Source organism: Acromyrmex echinatior, chromosome 2, assembly GCF_024713525.1.
Source record: "Acromyrmex echinatior isolate Ae372 chromosome 2, ASM2471352v2, whole genome shotgun sequence".
Lineage (NCBI taxonomy): Eukaryota > Metazoa > Arthropoda > Insecta > Hymenoptera > Formicidae > Acromyrmex > Acromyrmex echinatior.
Window position 1 is genome coordinate 3,857,040 of NC_141853.1, and position 23,969 is coordinate 3,881,008.

General features: G+C 31.7%; 3 protein-coding genes across 13 annotated transcripts; 1 reads left to right on the forward strand and 2 right to left on the reverse strand.

Annotated features, from left to right (window-relative positions):
• Positions 1–65: 65 nt before the first annotated feature.
• On the reverse strand, positions 66–23,969 carry LOC105145396 (uncharacterized). The gene is made up of 22 exons (XM_087403726.1): positions 22,693–23,969; positions 21,290–21,858; positions 20,193–20,303; positions 19,677–19,768; positions 19,228–19,317; positions 18,658–18,761; positions 7,008–7,072; positions 6,623–6,782; positions 6,214–6,356; positions 5,745–5,949; positions 5,495–5,656; positions 4,902–5,183; positions 4,237–4,485; positions 3,698–3,873; positions 3,390–3,539; positions 2,894–3,176; positions 2,518–2,727; positions 2,135–2,285; positions 1,840–2,062; positions 1,634–1,763; positions 1,427–1,547; positions 66–1,301 (listed from the first exon to the last, which is right to left on the reverse strand). Exons 2-22 carry the CDS (start codon positions 21,847–21,849, stop codon positions 565–567), a joined length of 4,404 nt encoding a protein of 1,467 aa, XP_087259852.1. The 5' UTR covers positions 21,850–21,858; positions 22,693–23,969; the 3' UTR covers positions 66–564.
• LOC105144998 (uncharacterized) lies at positions 7,174–9,077 on the reverse strand. The gene is made up of 2 exons (XM_011054291.2): positions 8,705–9,077; positions 7,174–8,117 (listed from the first exon to the last, which is right to left on the reverse strand). The coding sequence occupies exons 1-2, from the start codon at positions 8,758–8,760 to the stop codon at positions 7,793–7,795; spliced, it is 381 nt and encodes a 126-aa protein (XP_011052593.1). The 5' UTR covers positions 8,761–9,077; the 3' UTR covers positions 7,174–7,792.
• LOC105144982 (electron transfer flavoprotein beta subunit lysine methyltransferase) lies at positions 9,102–18,561 on the forward strand. 11 transcript variants are annotated; one of them, XM_087403731.1, is made up of 5 exons: positions 9,493–9,777; positions 10,271–10,381; positions 10,664–10,699; positions 12,345–13,426; positions 17,273–17,896. In XM_087403731.1, exons 4-5 carry the CDS (start codon positions 12,874–12,876, stop codon positions 17,605–17,607), a joined length of 888 nt encoding a protein of 295 aa, XP_087259857.1. In that variant the 5' UTR covers positions 9,493–9,777; positions 10,271–10,381; positions 10,664–10,699; positions 12,345–12,873; the 3' UTR covers positions 17,608–17,896. The 11 variants fall into 11 exon arrangements, 6 of the variants coding, with proteins under 6 accessions (XP_087259862.1, XP_087259858.1, XP_087259859.1 ...); XM_087403734.1 differs by having other exon boundaries at positions 9,494–9,777; positions 10,271–10,699; positions 12,345–12,587; positions 12,889–13,426; positions 17,273–17,894; XM_087403732.1 differs by lacking the exon at positions 9,493–9,777 and adding an exon at positions 9,130–9,190 and having other exon boundaries at positions 10,271–10,699; positions 17,273–18,561.

Sequence of the window (23,969 nt, forward strand, 5' to 3'; positions counted from 1 at the left end):
GAGTACTCTCACCTTCTGAAAATCTATACAATAATTATACATGAATCGAATTTTTACGCAGTACATTTTATTCTTTAATATTCTATTTATTTATTATGAGGAACAGTAAAGTCTCCTCATGATATACAATGGACGTGAATGTAAATGTTTATAATAGAGCATGAAAATTTCGATTACATTTAAAGTAAGTTCTGATGGATGGAGTGCGATGATGATCACTTGTCGCATCGAATTTTTTTTTACGACTATCGCTGATTCGTGATCAACGATCAAATTACAGTTAGCGTTCTGGTGCAGAATATACGAGAATATAAGAAATAAGAAGGGATTATATGTATACTTTAGACTTTGGTTTGCAGCTCTCAATACGTTCATATCGCGTTATCACGTTAACTTCTCATTACATAGCAAAAACGCAATATTGACGAATATTATCCTAAAAAAACTACGATACATGAAATGACCTGCGATTCACTTATTTATGTGGAAATTTGTGATGAAATCCGTTTTGTACAAATTTAACAATCTATATTGCACTTGTATATTTCGCGATCTTAACATATTTCAAGCTCCTTCTTTGGCGTGCGTGCGATTAAGCAGATAGTCAAGATCGTGAGAGATACGATCTAGCATACCGCTGGTCGCGCTATCGCAGCCACCTGTCGTTACCACGATCTCCGGCGTTTTCTCCTCGCCGTCAGGTTGCTTACGCTCACTCGTGTTGGCGATGTCCGGCATGGCGCTCACCACATGCTCCCGGCTTTTCAGTTCCACGCTTGTCCGCGATGACAGTTCGACATCGCTTTTCACAGCCAACGTGACGTCTGGCATCGCACCTAATCGCGACTCCACGTCGGCACTGCAGAGGACTTTGGCCGAGGACTCGGAGGAAACGCTCGCCGTCGGCAGGAAGGTCTTGCCGTCGCCACGATACTTGCCCGATACGTCGCCACGGAAGTTGCTGCGTTCATTAACACTGTAGGCCACTACATCATTGGCACAGCAAGAGCTACGTGCAGAAAACGTCGAGTCGACAAATACCTCTTGATACTTTCGCGGACTCGTATTGTAGTTCTCAAGATCGATATTATCTGAATGATCTATTCGGATCTCCGGCAGGAATCTAGTCGTGGGGACGGAGGACTTGGCGTAGGCAGACGAAGACTCGGATACAAATTCACGCATATCTATGCTACCCGCGGCGATGCCTCGTGCCTCCCTATACGGCTCGCCGGCGATTGAAGATGACGTCGGGGGAGTTGCTGAGTCGTTTTCCACCTCAGCGTCAGCTTTCGAGCATACTAATGAATAATATGAATAGTATTAATATTTTGTAAATCAAGCTTTGGCGCTTTCTTTACAATAGTTTATAAAAAAATTTCCCTTTGATATCATAAAGCACGTTAATAAGTTCACATCACGATACCTTTAATGGATTCGGACGTGTGTTTATCGTCCAAATTGCGTTTCCATCTGATTCTCCGCAGCATTGGTCCGATAATTGCATTCTCGCCATTAACGATGTATACGATTATTATACCGAAGCCCTGCGTATCAATAATTAGCGAATAATTTTTATATATTTATTATTTATTATTTAATCAATATAAGTATCGTTTGCGAAGAAACTCACCAGAGCGAAAGATAAGGATGCAAATATGTAGTGGAAAATTACAGATGATGAATTTATGTAGAAAATAGAGGATGCCTCCATGGCGATGATGCCGCATATGACGATAGCCGCGCGGTGCAATATTCGTATTCTGCGACGGAAAAAAGATTGAATGACTTGTAAAAGAGTCGCCCAATTTTACGAAATATTCTGATGCACCTATGTACCTTGTTTCTATAGCTTCTCTCTTCATCACATTCTCCTCCACTAATGTGTGAACTTTGTGGAGCACTCCCATATATAGTAGTATGAATACTAAAAACATCATCGTGGCGCAGCTGACAAATATGTTATAGACACCGCTGCCATATATGAGCCACCAGGATTCGTGTCTCCATCCTGTACTCTTATGCGTTAATTCGGTTGCAAATACAGCCAAGATCGGAACACCTAAGAAACAGCGATGCTGATTATAAGTAATGCTTGACGATACGCATCTCTCTCAAAAGCTCTAGATCATACCAGTTATTACAGCGATCACTGTAGGCTGAAGATGTTGACTCGGTCGAATTTGCGTGAGTTCGGCATAAACTATTAGAGCCTCGGAAATAGGCGCAGACATGCCTACGAGGAGGAACGCCTCTAATCCTATCGCCACGAGCGAGTAAGATGACTGAAACAGGAAGAAATTAGTGAGGATGTTAAATTGGATTAGATTATAATTTGTAAGATTCTCAAATGTGCAGTTATATTCAAAACGAAATGTCAGTATTAAGTTCAAGATTCATATAACAATTTTATAATTTATATAAGATTTACTTCATGATAGAACATCATATTTTTAATAGATTTAAATTTAATAGAGTTAATGTTCTAAATTTTTTTTTATAAACAGACATGATTACCTCTGGAAGATTAGTGTGGACGGCGTAAATGAAGATAGCCATTGCGCCTATTAATGCGCCGCAGCATTGGAGTTTTAGAAAATTCAACCAGCTTTTGTGCTTTCTCCAAAAAGTGCCTAGTATCAGGGCAGATAGCAAGCACTGAACAAGGCAACTGCTGCATCCGAATATTATAATGAACGTGGTTTGTTCTGTTTTCGCCAGTACTACCTATAACAAAATTGATGAATAACGACAAATTGTTCTTCGCTTATATGGAAAATTTTAGTGTAGCTAAACACTATCATATGTAAGAATTCTAGGATATGCATTCTATAAGTAATAGAATAACATGGAATGTTAAAACATAGCTTTTCTTAAATGAAGCTATATTTACCTTTACTGCTCGAGTCGTCAAGAAAACAGCTATTGTCCCCGTAGTAGGGCACAAACAATGCGTTACTACATCGCCGGATACTGTGTTTGCTATGCAAGTATCGAGATCCCATGATCCAGTGTTATCTATTAGGCCGCATGACGTATTCCAAGAATTTGTCTGATTTTGTAAATGCCGGATTTGCAGATCAACCCATATCTTGTTATATTTATCGATACCAAAGGAAGGAACTGCGACGGCGATCACTCGAGAATTAATGCGAAACTCTAGGTCTGTGCCATCACTATGGTGATAAAATTATTATATTTTAAATTGAAAAAAATTAATCTTAGGAAAATTTAATTTAATTTAAATTTCTTTATATATACATATATATATCTATTTTTATTTTATTAATTTTAGTGTCACTCTAACTTAAATAAATTTTCAAATTCATAAAAATAGGCAAGTTTATTCGTGCCTTTTGTTTGATTTTTTTCTAAATAAATTAACTTACTCGAGTTCCTTAATATACGCTGTTGGTATAAAGCGTGACATGTTTTTATATACGATAACAATTCCAGTAAATGTGTTATTAGATTTTATATTACGCTGCTTCTTTTTCCATACTCGTATAGCTACTTTATCTTCGTACCAATCAGGATATCTGTCACAAATCAATAATTTATATAAAAATGCGAAAGTTTGAACATAATTTTAAACGTATATAAATAAGTAGAAGGATATATTATTTTGGAAGGAGATCTCTAAAAAGAGAAAATATATTATGTAATAATTATAATAGATATTAATAAAAATAATTACATATAATCGACCGAAGGTATTTGAAGAGAATGCGTTATACTATCTCCACTTTGAGATTGTAGTTGCTGAATATCTACAACCATAGATGATAGAGACAGATGTTTATACATATCTTTCAGCTGTTTGGACCAGTGAATTAAATTGCGTTGCGTTAGTTGAAGTGAAACCGATAGTTTCTAAAAACAAATGATGATTTGGAAGTTTATAATTTTGTTATAAGTAGGGGAAAAGAGACTAATTTTGAATATGAAACAGATTTAAGTAAATATTTTTTGTATATATATATATATATATATATATATATATATATATATATACTATATTTGTATATATATATATATTTTGTATATATTCTCTGGATGAAAACAATTATTATTTTTTTAACAAGACTATATTACAACTAAATAATGAGGTACTTTGCAGTCAATACATTTTTAAAATAACAACTTTATGTTTAAAATTAAGCAAAAAACATTATTATTTGAATCTTACTGAAAATTAAACTTTTTTCCTATCCATTATATTTACATTATCTTTACCTCTTGACTCAGGATCGAATATTCATCGCTCAGTATGCGATTTATTATGTGACTCAAAGCCTCCGCGGAATTATATGCATCTTGTGGATCGATTCTATGCTGATATCGTTCGATTTCAGCCAACATACTTATTATACGATCGCCTTCGCCAGGATAAAGCGGCAATGCACGTTTGCGCAAGAGCTTCCAAAAAGCGAGGATCGTGTCCGAACTCATGATTTTTTGATAACCCAATGTCAGACTTCGAAACTACAAATTAAATCGATTTCACAACTTATTATTTTGATAATAAATTTGGATCTTTAATCAAGTATAACAAATCAAACTAGTCAACTTTGATCGCGAATTAAAATGCGAACATTTTTGCTATTATAATTTTCTGTTTTATATCAAACATATCAACTATTTTCAAATTTCCACCGCGTATTTAATAATAAACGTTAAAAATGTTAATAATCAAATATTACAAAATATTGCAATGGCCTTTTAATTCTTACGTGCATTCTCTAGTTTATTTTATCACAATTTATATTTATTTAAAGATGTATTTCATACATTTTATATTACTCTATTAAAAATAGCCATTTTAATTAATTCTAAATAAATTCTTTCGGTTCCTTACGAAACAAATCAATTATAAAGTTTGAAGAAAACAAAATACTCACATTGTTATATGGTAAAATCAACGGTTCATATAAGCAGGACGAGAAATCCGGTATTTGCCATTCGGGTGTAGTAGCGTCTTTCATCGAGCACAGCCTGGATACTCGTCGACCTACGAAATATCGGGGGCATTCTAATAGTGCCTCTGATCCTGGTGCAGTGTCTGGCCATTCCAAACCCCAGGACTGTTCTTTAAAGCATATCGGTATTAGCGTTCGATTCATGACTTCAACTCGCACGGACATAGACTTGTGCGCTACATTGCAGGTGTAAATCGCCGATTTCTGAAATGCCAAACGGACCACTCTGTATCAAATAGATTAATCGAATTTACCTACTAATATTCTTTAATATATTTTTTAATTTTATCACTAAAAGTGTTTTACCCTCTAAAAATAAAAATAGGCGCAAAAAATACATGTCATTCATTTTGGTCTAGGCAACAATATATTAAAGGATGATCAAAATTGAATGGGGACACTTTCATGATGTTTTCCTTGTAAGTTAATTTTAATTTTAAAAACGAGAGAGATTTATTTTGCATTGAATTCCAATATTTTTTAAATATCGAAATGAGTGTGCACGGCGCTTGTACCTGAGTATTAGTGATCTTCAAAATGCTACCCGCTGGATACAGATCCTCCCAAACTGCTCGACCAGGTTCTAATTTGAGCAAGGCGCGATTTTTCGTCCAACCGAAGCCGATCCCGATGTTACGCATGTTGGGAGTCATACATGTTAGTTGTATATCGTTGCCCTGCGAACAATCGTCTGGCAGTATTAATACATGTCTTTTTGTTTTACATTTTAATTACTTGCATTGAACAAATCTATTTGCGGTTTACTTTTTCTATAGAGGCGCTCATCGGCACCACTTTTACGTCCGGCTCATCCCTGACCTCGATGTAGATACTTTTGCATTGCTGCACACCCCAGTCAACTACCTGACACGTATACTGACCGGCGTCGAGTAGGGTCGCCTTCTCGATTGTCAATATTGATGTATATAAATCCGACCCATCGTTCGGCAATTGAGTAATCCAAATTTCTCTAAAATAGCAAATCGCGATCAGAATAAATAACTCAGTCAGCACACAATATTTAAAAAAAACATTTTTTAAACATTTATATTTTTACATTAAATATTTTTTTTAATATTTTTTAAATATATTGTATGCTGATTGGTAAGTTGAGAAAACCTTGCTTTCTCATAAAGAATAAAATACATGCAAATTATATATTTTAATATTGTTACTTTAATTATTGCTTTAGGATACTGTAATGTAAACTCCGAAATGTCGATAGATTTGGTACCTGATAGCTTTACTCGTGTTCACCAACATGCCGTCTTTGTACCAAGTAAAACTTATGCTGTAACTTCCTTGAGCAGCGCATGACAAGATGATTTGTTCTCCCAAGTGAACCTCGTAATCGTTCACTTGATTAATACGCAGACTCTAAAACGTGATAATTTTTAGAATTTTTTAAATTATGCAACAATTAATCACATTCTTACAAATGTTAATTTTATTAATTGAATTTTAATTCCAATTCAAATCTCCAACTTTAAAAAAAAAATCAGAGGAGGCAAAGAATGATTTCTAAATTTCGAATTTTAACGTATTGTATGTATTATACGTATATATTTTATGTATACAACTTTGATTTGCTTTTGCGATAATACTCAAATACGCAATGTTACATCGTAAATTGCAATAATTACCTGTAACTTAAGCGCGGGTTTTTGTTGGAAGGTAAAGTGCGTGGATTCCAATGCAATTTCGCTGAGACGTCGACGCTGTACGAGTCGATTGAGAGATTCGCGAATTTTATCTCCATCATCGGAATTTCCGAAAAAATGAAAAGTAACTTCGGCCGTTGGTCTGTTATAAAGAAAACAGTAAAACAGTGACTGAGCACACGAAAGATATTCTTCGCATGATATAGAGTATATTTTTTTTAATTACTTCTCAAAGTAAAATATATTTTAATTTACTAGGAAGAAAGAGAAAATTGATCTAAAATATTATATAATTATTTAAGATCGCAATCCGTTTTATATTTTACGTATAACTATACGTTTTATCCTCGAATGTGTACCTACTCACGTCACGTTCAGGATTTTTAATTCCTCCATGGAAGTGATATTGGAATTCCTCAAGTATTTTGCAAGCTATGAGAAAAGTTTTAATAAATTAAGCGAGTAAGATATTATCGATTTCGTATAGAGATAGAATAAGATGTAAAAGATAGGTATAGGAAATAAAAGAGAGCTTTATATTTTTTTTATATCATCTAATATTATCAAATGATTGTATTATACATTTACATTGTTCTTCGACACAACCGTCGATGTTCATAAAATATAACAAAGATTAGTTTGTTTTCACGACAAATGTATACAATTGATAGATATGCATTACATACGCTAATTAATATTTCATATCCTACAATCATTGAGTAAGTGATTCCAAAAGAAACACCATTCGATTGACCATAATCTTTGTTTTAACAATAACAGATCTGTTTCTCCTCATTTGCCTCTTTCCCCTTTTCATACTCTACATTCGAATAGAAATAAGTATTTATATTTTCGAGGAAGAAGACCGAGGAGAATTCAAAGTACAGAAAGTATTTTCAAACAGTTAAAATATAGCGAGAGCGATCGAATATATCTCGCTTATACATATTTCGATATAAAATGTCCATTATCAGCAACCTCGCTGGTGAGACACACAGGACACATTGCTTGCCGAGTTAAAACTCCGTTCTTCATCCTTTGCGTGAAGTATCTCCCTTGACACAGGAACCTCAGCAAAATACTTCGGCTTGTGAAAGACCGGTATGAAATCTGGTCCTTTAGTTTCAGCTCTCAAGGACGAGTCTTTGTACTTCACTTCGGCAGCTTTGGAAAATATGACTTGTCGCCGCTTATTAGAACGCACGACAGATCCGTGCTTCCTGGACACAAGTGCAATCGTATCGTCTCCTGGGATACGCTTAACACTTCGATCCCAATCTCTCGGCAATAAGCCTCGAGTAATGTCATCTGAAGGTGACTGGCCGCGTCCATCTCAATGTCGAAGGGCACCAGGCAAATACTCCCCCGGCTGTTGCATCCTCTGGAGGCCAGCTCTCGAAGGGTCGGCAGCATGCCGCATGTGATGGTTTGAGACGTACCATAGCAGCGAGACGCCTCGCACCACGATGATTTCCCGCTGTAAGTCATTCTCGATCAATCATTTGCGCATCGCTTTATTATTATGTAAGCGCGACAGTGTAGAGAATACTTGGAATTGTCACAACAAGTTACATGAATCCCTATGATGTGTTAATTTGTATATACGCTTATACGTGGAAGACGGTAAAGCATTCCAAGACATTCATAACTTTTAAATTACTTCGGCAATTGCTAAGATAGTTTTTATATAATGTCAAGGATATATAAAAGTTCAAGATTAATTTTTTAAGTTTTAGATAACATCAGTGATTTGCGAAGTCAAAAGATAAGAAATCTACCCTTTTAAGAATTATATCTCCGATATCTAAAATAATTTCTGCGAAATCAAAGATACGAAAATGTGCAAGCTAGGATTTATATTGCACAATGTGCAATGAACCTACAATTTCTCATCAGAACAAATAAAGATCGGAGATAAGCTAAAATTACTTCGTCGTGACCAAGCACTTCTTTATCACTGCTGAGAGAGAACCACGGCAATCATGCTACTCCTCATTCGAGTGTGCGTGTAAGCCACGTGGAAATCCCATGCAACGAGATTTTTTTTTGTATAATAATAACTACCTATCGGTCATTGTGGTCTGTGCGTGATAGGACTGTGGTTCCTGGCAACGAGTCATATCGGTGGTCAGTATCTCTGCTTGCTTTCTGTTTGGCGATTTAATCCTCAATGAGCCTCTCTTGCACACTTCACTGAATGTGGGAATCTTCGTGGACTCGATAAAGTTCGTCGAATGAATTTTTAACGTTGTTTGACAGCCGAGCTCTCGCCAACCACTGAATCACTTCTTGCGGTTTCCTCCTTTTCTCCGCTTTCACTAAACTTCCTTCTGATGCAAACTCGTGCAACACTCGCGTAACGTTCTCGTAGAAGAGCTCTCGGGTAATTCCTTTCTGTTCTGACTACGACGTATGACCTGGCAAGCGTGGTGCGCACGGCTTTTATAGAGACCGTCCTCCCGCTACCGACGCTACGCCGCTACCTCGTCATTGTCATTCGGGCCGTCCCCTCCACGGTTTCATGGATATTCCATCGTGCCGGTCGCTCGGGTATGTACATAACGGAGCTTTTTATCGATATATACACACCCACGGCGAAATACCGGGAAACCCGAGGAAAAATGTCTGATAAAGAAACGCTAATCGAGTTAGATCCGCTATATCGAAATTTCCCGGAGAGTAGAATAACGCTTTCATATCCTAGAACATAAGCTCTCTGAAAACAGAAAAAAATTAAGGGAATTAACAAAAAAAGAAAACAAATTATAAAAACGAATAATAAAATTAATCAATTGAATAATAATGAATTGTAAAATTTATATGAATATTGCAGAAAGGAAAAAAAATAAGATACACAGACATTAAGACGGAATATCAAAAAAATTTGATTGAATAAATAAATTCGAAGAATAATTTTATTTATGGTAAAAAATTTCAAGATAATTAATTATGTATATCAGAAATATATAATGTTGACATTGAATGTGCTGATTCGTAAAGTCTCATATGCATAATTCATTTTAAAGCTACTGAAATGTCATATTATTTGCATACAGATCGATAAATAATTATGAATGTAGATTTGTTTTTATACATATTTGTGTATGTTTTAAGATTCGTCGAAACATCAGTTGAACGTAAGGTCAAGATAAAATTATAAGTAACATAAGCTTTCATGTTTTCGTATTTTGCTACATAATTATTATTGTTTTCGATTATAAGTAAGATATGATATATAAATTTAGTAAATATAAAAACATATATACAGTTAAAAAATCTAAATTTCTCGTTTTACTTCGTATTTATTGCGACTCGGAGTTCTTGAAACTTGCAATATTAATGCCGGCCAAAGAATAATGAAAACAGAACAGAATCCATATTTATTGATTATTATTGGTTTTTCTCATATTAAGAAAAGTGTAAAAAATTAATGTTGCTTTTTTTACTTTCATAACTTTGTAATTTATTAATATTTGTAATAAAAAAATCAGTGTTGATTTCGACGCAATAAATATGTAATGATGATCATTTTATATATATATATATGTATCAATGAAAAGTTATCCAATAGTTTAAGTAGATTTAAGAGATTATACTTATTGATTATACTTCGCGTTAAACTTTTAATAGAATAAAAATTTCAACGGAATCTACCGAGAACTAGTTATGTTAGAAAACATAATTACTTAGTAGCAGAGCAAACAATTTCCATCGACGATGAGAAACAGCGTTCAGGTCGAGGTGACGCTTTACATCAATTTATATTATCTGACGATCTCGTTACGTCCTTCTTCGATCTTTGACACGTGTTGTTGTTCGTGTGTAAATTGTCATGACACTGTGCCTAACGAAATTCATCGAGAGAATTGAAAAGTCACTGCAAGAGCAACCAAAAAGTCTGAAAATACAGGACACTTTTAATACACTTTCGAAATTTAATTGTTAAAATAATTTCGAATACTTTATGTATGCACTTGAAAAAGAATTATGAGCATGACTTGTAAAAACTCGTATGTTTTGCAGATACATGTCTAATATCAATATCTTGTTTCATCATCCGTAAGTACACCTGACTAAGAACAACGTTGACCGACCGTTGCGATTATTTCGGTCAATAAACTTCATTTTGATAGACGACCCACAGTACCAAGCGTACTACTTTCAATCGATTATACGCACTCGCATTATATTAATAATAGTATATATGCACTATAATAATATATATTAATAATAGTATATATGCACTTTGTGAAGATGATGCAACTCACATGGATGCTTTATTCCGTCATATTTCATCACGCATATTTAATTTTACCGATAACAAAGGATTTACAAAATCCATCTGGCGAAGTATACATCGATCGGAAAACTTCTTGATAAACGTCACATGGCGCTATTAATATTGTGACACAAAATTCCACATTGTCGCCTAAAAAAATTATATATCACATAATTCAGAATAAAATAAAACTTTCAAATAGTAAAGTTACTATTTGTAAAGTTAAACGTATAAAATAATAGTAGTAGTGAAGATCGAAATTACTAAAAAGATATCAATTTTATTGTTCGTGTTTCTTTTTGAAGTGCTTAATAATTATGTATATATTAATAATATTTATATATTAATAATATGTTCTTTTAAAGTCTTGAAAAAAAGTCTTGAAAGATTTAAAAGATTATCACGTAAATAATTATTGTTATACATGATAATTATTTACATGATAATTTTTTAAGTCTATTTTTTAAGGTTTTATAAAAAAACATAATACTAATGTAATAACTTTAAAAGCGTTAATTATTAAGCACTTTAAAAAGAAACACGGACAATAAAATTACAACAAGATGTTGATATAAACAAAGTACATAATCAAACACTGAATAGTAGTGTTCTATTATGTAATAATAATTCCAGAGAAATGGTTATATGAATTCTGCGCCTGCCTCTATTTTGGTCGTGTAAAGATCGCAGAAACTGGTTTACTTTTGTAATCATATTTATTGCATCGGTCACTCTTTTTGTATTAACATAATTGAGCCTGCTAATATTGCCATGAAAAAGAAAGAAACAGAATGCTTAATGCGTATTGCATAACAGACGCGGTTATTTCGGTGATATAACAAGATTATATCGAAGATTACATCAGTTCAGAGAATGTTTCCGTAATTAATTTGAAAAAATAATATTTGCATTAAAAGAAATTATTCTTAAAAGTTAATAAATTATCCTATCGTATCATAGCTGTATTATGTAAATGACATTTTAATCATTCTAGAACTAATGTTTACAATAAAATGCAAAATATTTTTTAATTTTAAATTATTTCCCTGGTAATTTTTAGATTTTTATTCTGAGAAGACTATTTTTTTAAAAAGATATTAAAATGAAGTCATTCTCAAGGATTCTAAAAACATTTTCTGATTGAAATTATATAATTGGAAGTATTAAAATCGTTCTTATAAAATATTGTAAATCATAACTAAAATGGATTGCTAAACTTACTTATTTTTATCACGAAATGAAATGTTGGTCAATTAAAAATTTCACAAGTGTTTTTTTTTCATATCTCTAAGTGATAAATGCAGTATACTTTATAAGTGAAGGACTGAGGGGAAATCCCAAAATATCTTGGACATACTTTGTTGTTTTAATAGAATATCTTTCTTCAAACAAGATATATAACTTGAACTATTTTTGTAATTATAGGAGCATTCTGCTATCGTTTATAGCTTTTCCTCATTGCTCTCGTAAATTATGAATGCTGTTTGCGTAAATGCAAATTTCTCTGGGGAATAACTGCAACATCAATACAACTGGCATACTTATTGAAGCATAATAAGATGTTTACGTTTAACACGAAATATTTTGAAAATACTTTTACTATCTTCTCATAATGCTATCAATGTTTTATGACATAAAATTTTCAGAAGATGCAGAAATAAATAACGGGTAAAATATTTTCTATATTCAAGATCCTCAAGTTAGATCCAACTTAATTAGTTGATAATCTTATCGCGGACGTGAAGTGAACCATATCGTTATTGCGATATATTTCTTGAAAGATAATCGCTTATCGGTGTCGTTATTGAAAAACGATAGTAATCAGTGATTGTTTTTTCTTTTCTAATCATTTTTGATTTTGTAAAACTGATTTGATTTCTAAATGTATTTTTAAACTTCCTCAAGAAATGTTGGAAGAAATGTAGGAAGTTATACATTATATGAACGATCGATAATGCATTTTTTTCAGGTTTCGAAAATCGGAAGATACATGATGCTTATCAGAAGAAATATGTGTTTGAAAACGTTGCTTTTCACACGAAAATTTTCAAAGAGCGCAAAGGAAGTATGGGAGAAATTCCTGCTTAATAGTCATAGAACATCGCTTAAAAGATTTATCCAGAATGATCGGGACGTGACAAATGTGATCTTAAAAAACACTGAAATGACTCGCAATCATCTGACTCCAGAACTAAAATTATTCTTACTAACAGAGAATTCTCCTTTATATCACGAGCCATTCATTGATAAATATACAAATGGAATATTTGATTCTTTGACCAGGAATGTATTTCAAGATCCATTTTGGTCTATTTATTGGCCTGGAGGCCAAGTACTTACGAGATTCATTCTGGATGAAAAGGAAAGAATTTTAGGCAGCATGACACAAAATGTGAAAAAAGATATAATAAGAATACTGGATTTGGGTGCGGGATGCGGCGCTGCGGCGATAGCTGCAAAATTAATGAATGAAACGTGCAAAATTGTTGCAAATGACATCAGTAAAGGTTGGTACGTAATAATACACATTATTAGTTTAAATGAAAGTATGTGACTATAAGGATTCTTAAGGATTCTAAAAAATTAAAAATTGATATTAAAAATGCATTCTTAATATATACAAATATAAATTTTATTATAAATAACTCTATAATTAAATTTCTCCTAAATTTTATTATAAATAAATCTCTCCTTAAATATAAAATATAATCTTGTCTTAAGATTGCAATTAATGAGATGGCCTCTAAATTTTTTATCAATTATTCAAAATAATTATCATCTTGTTATGTTTGTTCAAGAAATGTAATTTTTCGTCATTTAAAAAATGTATAAAAATAAAATCGCAAATTTGAGACTCTCTATACGTACTCAACACGCTACATACGCTCGACGTTTAATTGTAATGCCCTTGACTGATATCACAATAGAGATAGATACATGCGAAAAAATGGCATATGTGAGAATGTTCCAATAAGATAAATTCACTAATTTGAAAAAATGTAAAATAATTGAGATATCTAAGAGTCATCGATGTCGCAATTCTTGATATTACAGTAAATGTTTCATAATATGTTTCAATGATATAACTGATATAGCATATTTCAATTTTTCGAAATTCTAGGTAGAATAAATATAACTATCTAATGATTTTAAAATAAATGATAAAAAGAAAAGTAAATTATCTCTGGAAAATATTACATAATAAATAGATTAACAATCGTACAAAACTACAAAAGATTGTAATAACTCGTAAACCTTACAAGATAAATATCAGAGATATCATGTTACACATAACATAAGTGTTTGTTTGTTGGTTCCTTGAAATGACGAAAAATATGTCGAATTTTCGAAGGGACTTTCGTTTCGAATAATGTTCTTCGAACATCAGAATTCGAAGAAGGAGAAAAAGAGGATCCGTGTTATTCGAGGAATGGTTCGTTGCAATTACGACTCAGGCCAAGACTAAGAGGGCAAAGAAACGCATGCCAATGGCGTAATATTAAGTGGATTATTTTACAAAGACTTTGTTAATTAATAATTTTTAAACAAAGCATTTGTTTGTTTTACAGCAGAAAAAAAATAAAAAATAAAGAAAAAAGTACAATGAAATGTCGAATTTCAACTTCTTATATGTTATCAAATTTTTTTTAGTATCTATAAAGTTCCTATGAAATTTTCTTCTTTTCTGGAACCTCTTTGAGGAATTCTCTCGCAACGGAGTTTCCCAAGTACCTTGTAACGATTGTGTCCGCTTGTTACACCATTGAGGCGAGGAATGTCAACAGCTAAGAGGAAAACGCGTGATTAAAGATCCAAAAGGAAGACTCAAAAGATTCCCTTTGACGTCACTCGTATCTGTGTGAGTTTATCTACTATGAATAGATGTATGTACACAGCAACACAGATAATTGGCTTGAATCCATACGCAGATAAGACCGGATTCCATGGGCATGATTTAAAAAAAAAATACATCCGAATGTATCCGCCCGTTTTGTCGTCCGCGTGCCTGTCGTGCCTTTGCACGATCGTATTGCACGAGAAAAACAATGCTGATAGTAGTTCATACTAACTGTCGCGTTTCATATTGCGCACAATACGTAGAATTAATGCCCTCGAGAGCACTTCTATCAATGATTGATTCGCACTGGAGATCCTCCCTTATGACGTATGTTTCTTCACTGATTAAGTTTCTGTAGATTATCACGAAAGTCACTGATACGTTATTTCTTGATACAACGCCACAATTATTGCGCATTAGAAAAAGCAGAATAACTCACATAACATTTGTAAATCTGGCGATATTTTACTTTATCAATGGTATTGTTTCCATTTTTGTATTTTTTCAGAAAGTTCAGAATTAAAATCAAAATTGCTAATTAAATAATAATTTGAAATCTTATATTGTATAACTGATATGCTATTTCAAATAAAAAAGTTACGTTGTGCCTTGAGAATCAAGCAGTAAAGCGGTAAAGAAATTAGAATGTGGGACACAGAGTGGATTTCCCCCAGATTTTATGTAGGTATAAAAGAGGAAGGAATTTTACCTTTCGTGCGTCAAAGAAAGACTAAAACTGAAGTCAATTCACACTATTGCATTTGTGTAGCATACTAACCGATAAATTTTACTTTCTAATAGATCAACGAAAATTTGAATATTATTCGCTCATAGGAAATAGAATCGAAATAAATTTTCTAAAATCTATATTATAGAAATAAATTTTCGATATAAATATTGAGAAAATGCAATATTGAGATTACTAATATAATATTGCATATTAATCTAATCATATTAATCTAATTTTAATTGAATACGTATTTTGGAATCCAATCTGATAAAAGAAAGAATATAAATCATAGAAATCGTTGCATTAAAAATGTTTTCTATTAAATTTTCATTTAATTAGATACGAAGAAAAAGCTTTTAGCAGAAATATATATCACGATTAGGCTTTCCGATATCACGTTCATTTCTTATGAACTTTAAAATTCGCAGAATGTGATTATTATTTGCTGGCATAGTATTTTATAATATTAATCTAGCATGCTTTTGGCTCGAATCGATAGGTGTCAAGGACGTCATATATAAGGACTACACAAAGATGCATGTGGTCTCCGTTTCCAATGTCTACGAACAAATCAATTGACGCGAGCGACAAAAACTCAGTGACATAATATGACAGATATTAATATCAATGTCAAGGAATTTTACTTTCTCTTGATTATCTGTTCGGAGTGTCATTCAACCGCAATGATAAAGATAGTTTAATGATTTTATCATATTATCGAGTAAATTATTTTTTTTAGATAATGTACAATAAATAATCTTATGGATTCTATTTGTCTTAATTACTTCTGAGCATATAAGATTGCTTTTCAACAAGAAATAATAATGTTAAATTCATAATTTTTTAAAGCAATTAACAAGTTCTCAAATTATCAAATAAATGGAAACAATTTCTACGAATATCTGTTGCTATGATGATTACATCAAAATGTGTTTCCAATAATATAATATTAACTTTTATATATAAAATAATTTTTATATAAAATAAAAACATAAAAAATACATAATAATTTTTAATGACAACTATCAGTCAATGATTTCTAAAGACTATATTTTCATATTTTTAAAGACTCTGTTAAAATTAAATAATTAAGTAAACAGCAACTTCTATAACAAGTGTAAAAACGTGAATGATATTCATGAGAAACCTATTTATAGAGTATGTGACTCAGAGTTAGTTATAAGATAATGATAATTTTATGTATGATACGGTCAATTACCTACGAAAGAATGTTTTTTGATTATATCGCAAAATGGGTGTAATATTAGTGACGTTTTGTTAAATAATTAAGAGGAAAACTATTAATATAATTTAAAAAGCTATTAAAATATAGATACGTCTAAAAAAAAATATAATCTGATTATCAAGAACAAAACATATGTGCAATATTAATTGCTATTGATTCTTTGTTAATAATAAAATTTTCAACCTTCGTTTATAAAAGAACAGTTTTCGAACTGCATGTAAATTTGTTTATTGCTCCGAATTATATAAAAATAAAAAAAAATTTACATTCCTGTTTTACTATTTTATTTTTTACAAATTTTTTAATTTATCTATCAGAATTCAAAAAATTAATTGTACCAACCAACATTGTTGGTGCATAGGTAACAGGATCAAAACAGGATTTTTAATTTTGCGATATTGTATTAAATATTTTTTTGTAAAATATTAAAATCATTGGAATTAAATTATCAATATACTGAGATTTATTAATATCTAATAAAATGTAAAATATATTATGTTAATAACTAATAAAATAGAAATATATTTCTTTGATTTCAGTCGCCTGCACAGCTATTGCGATGAATGCAATATTAAACAATGTGGACATTGAGGTGTTGTGCGAAAACTTGTTAAAAAAACCACTAGAAGATTCATACGACGTGATTTTTGTAGGTGATTTATTATATGACGAAGAAATAGCGAACACTTTAGTGACTTGGTTGGGAGACGCACATGAACGAGGTGCACAAATTTATCTAGGAGATCCAGGAAGGCACGGATTAAATGAAACTTTCAGAAAACGATTGAAATTGATACGACGATATTCCTTGCCTGAAAATATCAAGAAGGAAAATTATGGTTATGATATGGCCATTGTGTGGGAATTTAACTAAACTTGAACAACCTTGGAATTACATACAGGATAAGAAACGTTGTAAAGTTCGTCAAAGTTATTTTAATAAAAGAATTTCAACTTTTCTTAATTAAATAATATTTAACATAAATTTAAAATGTATCATCATAAAATAAATTATTTATTTTTAATTAAATATTTGTCTTGGCCTTGAAATAATCCTTAAAATCTTATAAAAAAATCTTACGATTAAAAATTTCTTATGAACAATCATTTTAGAGAGATAAACACGTATGTTATAAGTTAATTTTTAAATAATATGTTCATACTATTAGGTGTTGGAATTAATTCGTAGCGTTTTTTAATGAAAGAATGTTATTTATTTCACATGAGCATTAAAAAATACATTAATGAAAGTACTTCCCATCACTTGTAAAACGCTACGAATTAATTCCAACACCTAATATTTTACTCTGACGCACATTTGAATGTTTCTGCATTGTTACGAAATAAACTTTAAGTTGGATTTACGTTTAAGTCGCAATAAATTGATTGCTTCTTCACTTATCTGGATTGTATTGTAAGTAATGTGTTTGTTCGGACGTCAGTATAAATTGACGCAAATGTACCAAAATCATTACGACATATAATTGTCATATAGCTGCGTATATAACAATCAATATATACCGCTCATCAGTGATGCTGTGTCATGTGTCCGTGCTTACGTTAAACCACGACATAAATGCTTCGTACGGGGAATTCTTTGTAATATTTCCAACAATCTTCGAAACTATCCGCGCACGCGCATGCTATTTTAAGAGCAGAAAATCTTATTTCATTACATAATCCATTTATGCATATCTTGTTTTCATATAAACTCGCAAGTACATGCGTCAATCCGTACGTGATTATTCTTATATTTTTCATATTTTTATCGCAAATATTTTATGAAGCGTGTCATCTCATCGAACAAAATCTATATTTTAGGAAACGATTGTTAGATAGTTCGAATGTTTTTTCTTAATAAAAAAAAACAATAAAAAACAATAACAAACCGAATGCAACATATTTCTGACTCTCCTTCACTTACCTGCTTGCTAACAAATGATTCCATACTTCCGTGTTGCGATATCAGACCCGTGCGGAGAGACGTAACGTTCGACAGTTTGATTCTGCATTCATACCTCGATCGATCTACGAATACAAAGTCCATGTGTTACATAGGATGTTACAAGCTTGTCGCATTTTCTTTCAATTACGAATTCTTTGCTCTTTTAATTTCGAATATATTTAAGCTCAATCAAAATGAGAAAATAATAATGCTTTAATTAATTAGACGTATAACTTCAGACGTATAACTAATATTAAGTAAAATCATTTTTTCATTTATATTAAGTAAAGTCCTCTTTTTCATTTCGATAAATTTATTTTACTAAATTTTTAATATACTTTAAAATACTTAAGCTTAATTATAAAACTATTTAATGTTATATAAGATTGTCTAAGGAAAATCTAGTTAACATTGAATAGAAAGTCCAAAGCTACAAGAATCTATGTTACAAAGATTTGCAAAATATATACATATATAAAAAAAACAATTATAAAAAAAAACGTGTTGTTTTGCAATAAATGATTAGATGTATAAAACATTAAAACTCACTGTTGTATATCTTCGTGCCGTCTTTACAAGTACACGGCTGCTCTTGCTCGTTGACAGGACACTGCAGTATGCAATTCTCCAAAGCGCATTCTGTAAAATGATATATAACTAATCAGTTCTGGAATTCCAAAAATTTTTGTGTTCTCACGCATTTCATTTGTACTTTATTCAGTCTTCTTGTTAACACATGAATAATATATGAAACAATTAAAAAACAATATGAATAGGTTCTTGGAACATAAATTCAAACATATACTAAAAAAAATGAGCTAAAAATTAGAGTTGCGCTAGTTGATAAATGCGATTTGTGTGACTGAGATTAATGAAGCAATCAACAAATTTTGTTGCCACACGGCTCATTTTTAAGTATATGTTTGAATGTACATATAAAAATAAAACGGATTGAATAACAAATCTAATTGGATCGTAATCAAACAGTAAAATATTACCAGTGTCTGATGTATCTAAAAGACGAGTTTCGCAATTGTGTCCAACGTAACCATCCGGACAATCGCAGTGCATTGCTTCTGCTCCAGTTTGTCTACAATAAACAAATAATTATTCATTCGATAAGTTACCTCAGAGAAAATTTTGTTTACTATAGTAAATATATATAATTTATTATAATTCATATTTTTATAAAATATTTTTATTTTACAATTTCGTATATAATATTCTATAATTCTTTATATTATTATGCAAATTAAAAGCTTTCGCTTTCTATAAAAAAAAATTAAGCTATTTAACTATGCGATAATGTAAATGAACTAAAAAATAATGGCATCGCATATAAAATATTTATACAAATGTTTAAATATTAATTCTGTTATACATTATAAAGATATTTGTATAAAGTTCATTTCACATAAATAAATACGAGATTTTTTATGTTTATAAATAGATATTTTTAACTAATTGCATAAAAATAATCCTTTTTAAATATATTGTTGTACTGTGATAAGTACCTGCATGTGGCTTCATTTTGACAAACTGGAATATTTTCATCGTTAAAACACAACGGACCTTCATTGCAGCTCCTTCCATTGAATCCATCGAAACAATCGCACCAGAAAGACCTGCAAAAGAAAAAACATAACAGTAAGGAAAAAACATAATACAAGGAAACTCTGCTTTTACGATGAATAAATCGTAAAATATTATGATTCATAGTAGAAAAATTTGTAATTCTACAGCAATTATTCTTTGTAAATATTTAATTTCTTGTGTATTTATCTTTGAAGGTATAAGTTTCTAGAAGTTTTTGCTGTGAATTTTTTAAGAATAATTTACTAATATCGAATTAAAAAGTTTATATTAAAAGTTTATATTCATTAAAAAAAATCTGACTTTTTCCTTATATGCTAATAAAAGAAACATTAAATAATTCGTTTAGATTTCCATCACCTCTGTTTAGATTATTAGTAAAATATTCTTTTTACAATTAAAAATATAACTAAAATAAAATAAAACGTTTACAAAAAGTTTAAAATTATTCGAAAATTATTTTAGATGAATAGTAGCAAAAATTGTATTTTCAGCTTTTTCAATGAAAGTATATATTATATGTATATACATTCACATTCAATTTATTTTGAGCTTTTTTAATTAATGAAAATAATCTTCTATTGTGACTATATTCTCATACATTAAATAAAAAATTGTTTTCCAATTACAACACAATGCGAATGCGCCTTATAAGTTTAAATAATAATAATAATATTAATATACAAGTAATATTACATATTTGTAAAAGAGGATAAATATCTCAAAAATGAATATAACTTCAGATACACAATAGCACAACAAAAATAAATAATTATAAAAAGGTAAAACGCAATAGTATACAATTATAAATTAAAAAACTATATATAATACATAAATATACAAATAAAAAAAAAATATAAATAAAATAATATTCAAATATATAAATAATAAATGAATCACTCTCGACTATTTATTTTTTAATTTATTAAAAATTAATGTTATTTTTATCTACAATAGACATGCAACATGAAGTGTCAGAATATATTTTGATGTATAATAAATAATATTAATAACTTACGTGTAATCTGCAGAGACGAGACAGTTACCAGCGAAGGAGCAGTCGCGTATGGTGCAGGACTCAAGATTTGGATGTTCTTCAGTCATTTCGTAAGTCACATTGAATCCATACACGTCGAGCAGGTCATTCAATACCCTTACGTGATTACCCTCGAGTCGATCAAGCTCGAACTCGACTACCAAGAACGGCCTGAACGTTCTCAGGCGTTGATACTCGAAGACATTACCCTCGGTCACCTCCTTAATTAGGGCTGCACCAAAGTTCATGGTCTCGGACTCGTAGTATGCATATTCGGTGAAACGAAGCCCCTTGTAGACATAGAGCTGCGTCAGATAGACGACGATGGAGCTGTTGGTCGACGGGATGTCGGACACGTCAATTACCCAACGACACTTAATCGGAATCGGAAAGGATCCGGGAAAATTCGGCGTGTGTATGACGCCTCTGGGGCCTGCCAAATGACCACCGCAGAACGGATCAAAGTTCATGATGACATCCGGCAGGTTGAAGCAGAAGAGACACAGGAGAAAAACACTTGACATGGTAGTCTTCATCTTCATTCTTCAAATCTATAAAAGAAGAAAAATATCAAAATCAGTATTAATCAATTAGTAAAATTAATTGATACATTAGAAAAGATTATATATTTATATTTTGAGTTCTTAGGAGCTTTTAAAAAAGGCTGCCAAAATTGCTTTGAATATTTTGTTTCATGCATTTATATTTGGTGCAGTAGAGAGAATATCGCATGTGCATACGATATTCTTCAGCTTGGTTTCACCAATGTGACATTTAACATTATTCTTGGTTTAATTTACTTTTCATTTTTTTTCTCATTTTAAGAATTAGAGAAAAACGTAAATAGTAAATTAAACCGAGATTTTATATATATATAAATCTTATATTGGTGGAACTGAAACTAATTTTTAGAACTGAAAAAAGATGAGTTAGTTGAATCAAGATTAAAATTAAATTATATTATGATAGAAACGGGCATTAGGCTTGATTCTCCACTAATTTTTTTTTTAATTTTAAGAACATAAAGAATAAATTAAATCGAAATTAAAATTAATTTTACATTGGTGGAACCAGGTCTTAAATTTCGTTATTTGCAATATTTTTAAAAATTCTATATTGTATAATTTATAAAATATTCTTACAAAATTTAGATAATTTTTTGGTGAATAAAAAATAAACAGAAATAATTGGCATAGAATTGTGCGTATATAATATAAACTTATAACATTCTTGAAAATTCGTAACTCATGACATTCTTAAAAAATTTTTTGTTAAATGAAATTCGTAGCAGAAATTAATCCGTTTCGAAATATGTAGTGAATTGGCTATGATGACCTAGATGATGTCCGCGTAAACACACGTCGGCGACGCGACATCTTCCTCACCTTATCCGCGGCTCGAGCGGGGCGTTATTGCGATACCTCCAAATGAACGATCGCACGAGTCGTCTTTCTTCAATTTCGTTCAATCGGCTATCATCCGCTGGGTTTCTGTCCACATCGACGATTCCCCGGCATGACGGTGTCGATATCCCCTCGCGCAGGAACAACCAGGGATGTTGCGCTCGGTCAGGCTTACCCGCGAACCGAATACCGCGCAAAAGCGCAAATCTTGGGGGGATGTCCAACGCATCACGAATTTCTCGATCTCGACTACATCATGGATTACACCATCGAGAGATTTGCGAGAAACGTGAAACGCGATTTCAGACAGAAACTGGATAATTTCGATGAAAAGATCGACGATGAGAATGATGAGATGAGCGGTAGATACACTTTGATATACCTCGACACGACCTCTGATACTGATTACTGATCTCCCTTGCCCACCCTTATTACAGATGCGCGACGTCGCGCGATCTGTCGGGCTGCTGTAGGGCTGTTGGCGCTAGTCTCCTCCATCCCGATCTCCTCCAACCCTAATCTGTCCGCGCGCGTCCACCCCATGGGTAAATTAATCCATGGCCTACATGTGTATTGATGCGGAAGTATTGGTACCGTTGTCAAAATTCAATTGGGACAAGTTCAGTATGAATAATTCAAATTTTGGCGCTGCCAAATATAAATTAACAATGTCAAAAGTTGTGACTTCCATTGGCTGCGTTTAATAGAATGTTTATTTTCGAACTGTTTGAGGTTTTCTTCGCATTGACTGAATTGTATAACTTTTAGATTTAAAGGAATATCTTATCTCAGCGAAGAAAACTTTCAACAGTTGCAAAATAAACATTCGACTGACGCGGTCAATGTAGATCACGACTTGACATCGGATTTAATACCGAAAGCATGATTTTCCAAAATGAATTAGGAATTTTCTTACTTTTACGATCCTATTTTCCCTCGATCCTTTAATTAGATCTGTTTTTTATCGACTCCTTGAACTATATTTGCTTTATCTTAATTTATTCAAGTATTAGCGTTGCCAATTATGAAGTAATATAGGCTATGTTCCAAGTTTATAGCGCTGAAAATCTATAGTTTACATTATGTATAGATTCTTAGCATTGACAGTAATTTTAGAATACAGATGTAGACAACTTCTGAAACTTCTGACACAGTTGCGATATTTGCGATCTAATTGATATCAAAAGCGTGATCTTCTAAGACGGAGATCAGATGTGTTTTTATTTTATTAATAATCTTATCTTTTTTTGATTCCTTAA

Coding starts and splice junctions, on each gene's coding strand:
- LOC105144998 (XM_011054291.2), bottom strand. CDS start 8,760: ATGACTCGTTGCCAGGAACCACAGTCCTATCACGCACAGACCACAATG. Junction 8,118..8,704: donor CAGACCACAATGACCGATAG/GTAGTTATTATT, acceptor AATGACTTACAG/CGGGAAATCATCGTGGTGCG.
- LOC105145396 (XM_087403726.1), bottom strand. CDS start 21,849: ATGAAGATGAAGACTACCATGTCAAGTGTTTTTCTCCTGTGTCTCTTC. Junction 7,073..18,657: donor AATCATTTGTTAGCAAGCAG/GTAAGTGAAGGA, acceptor CTTTTCTCATAG/CTTGCAAAATACTTGAGGAA. Junction 3,540..3,697: donor ATACCTTCGGTCGATTATAT/GTAATTATTTTT, acceptor GATTTGTGACAG/ATATCCTGATTGGTACGAAG.
- LOC105144982 (XM_087403732.1), top strand. CDS start 12,874: ATGCATTTTTTTCAGGTTTCGAAAATCGGAAGATACATGATGCTTATC. Junction 13,427..17,272: donor TGCAAATGACATCAGTAAAG/GTTGGTACGTAA, acceptor CTTTGATTTCAG/TCGCCTGCACAGCTATTGCG.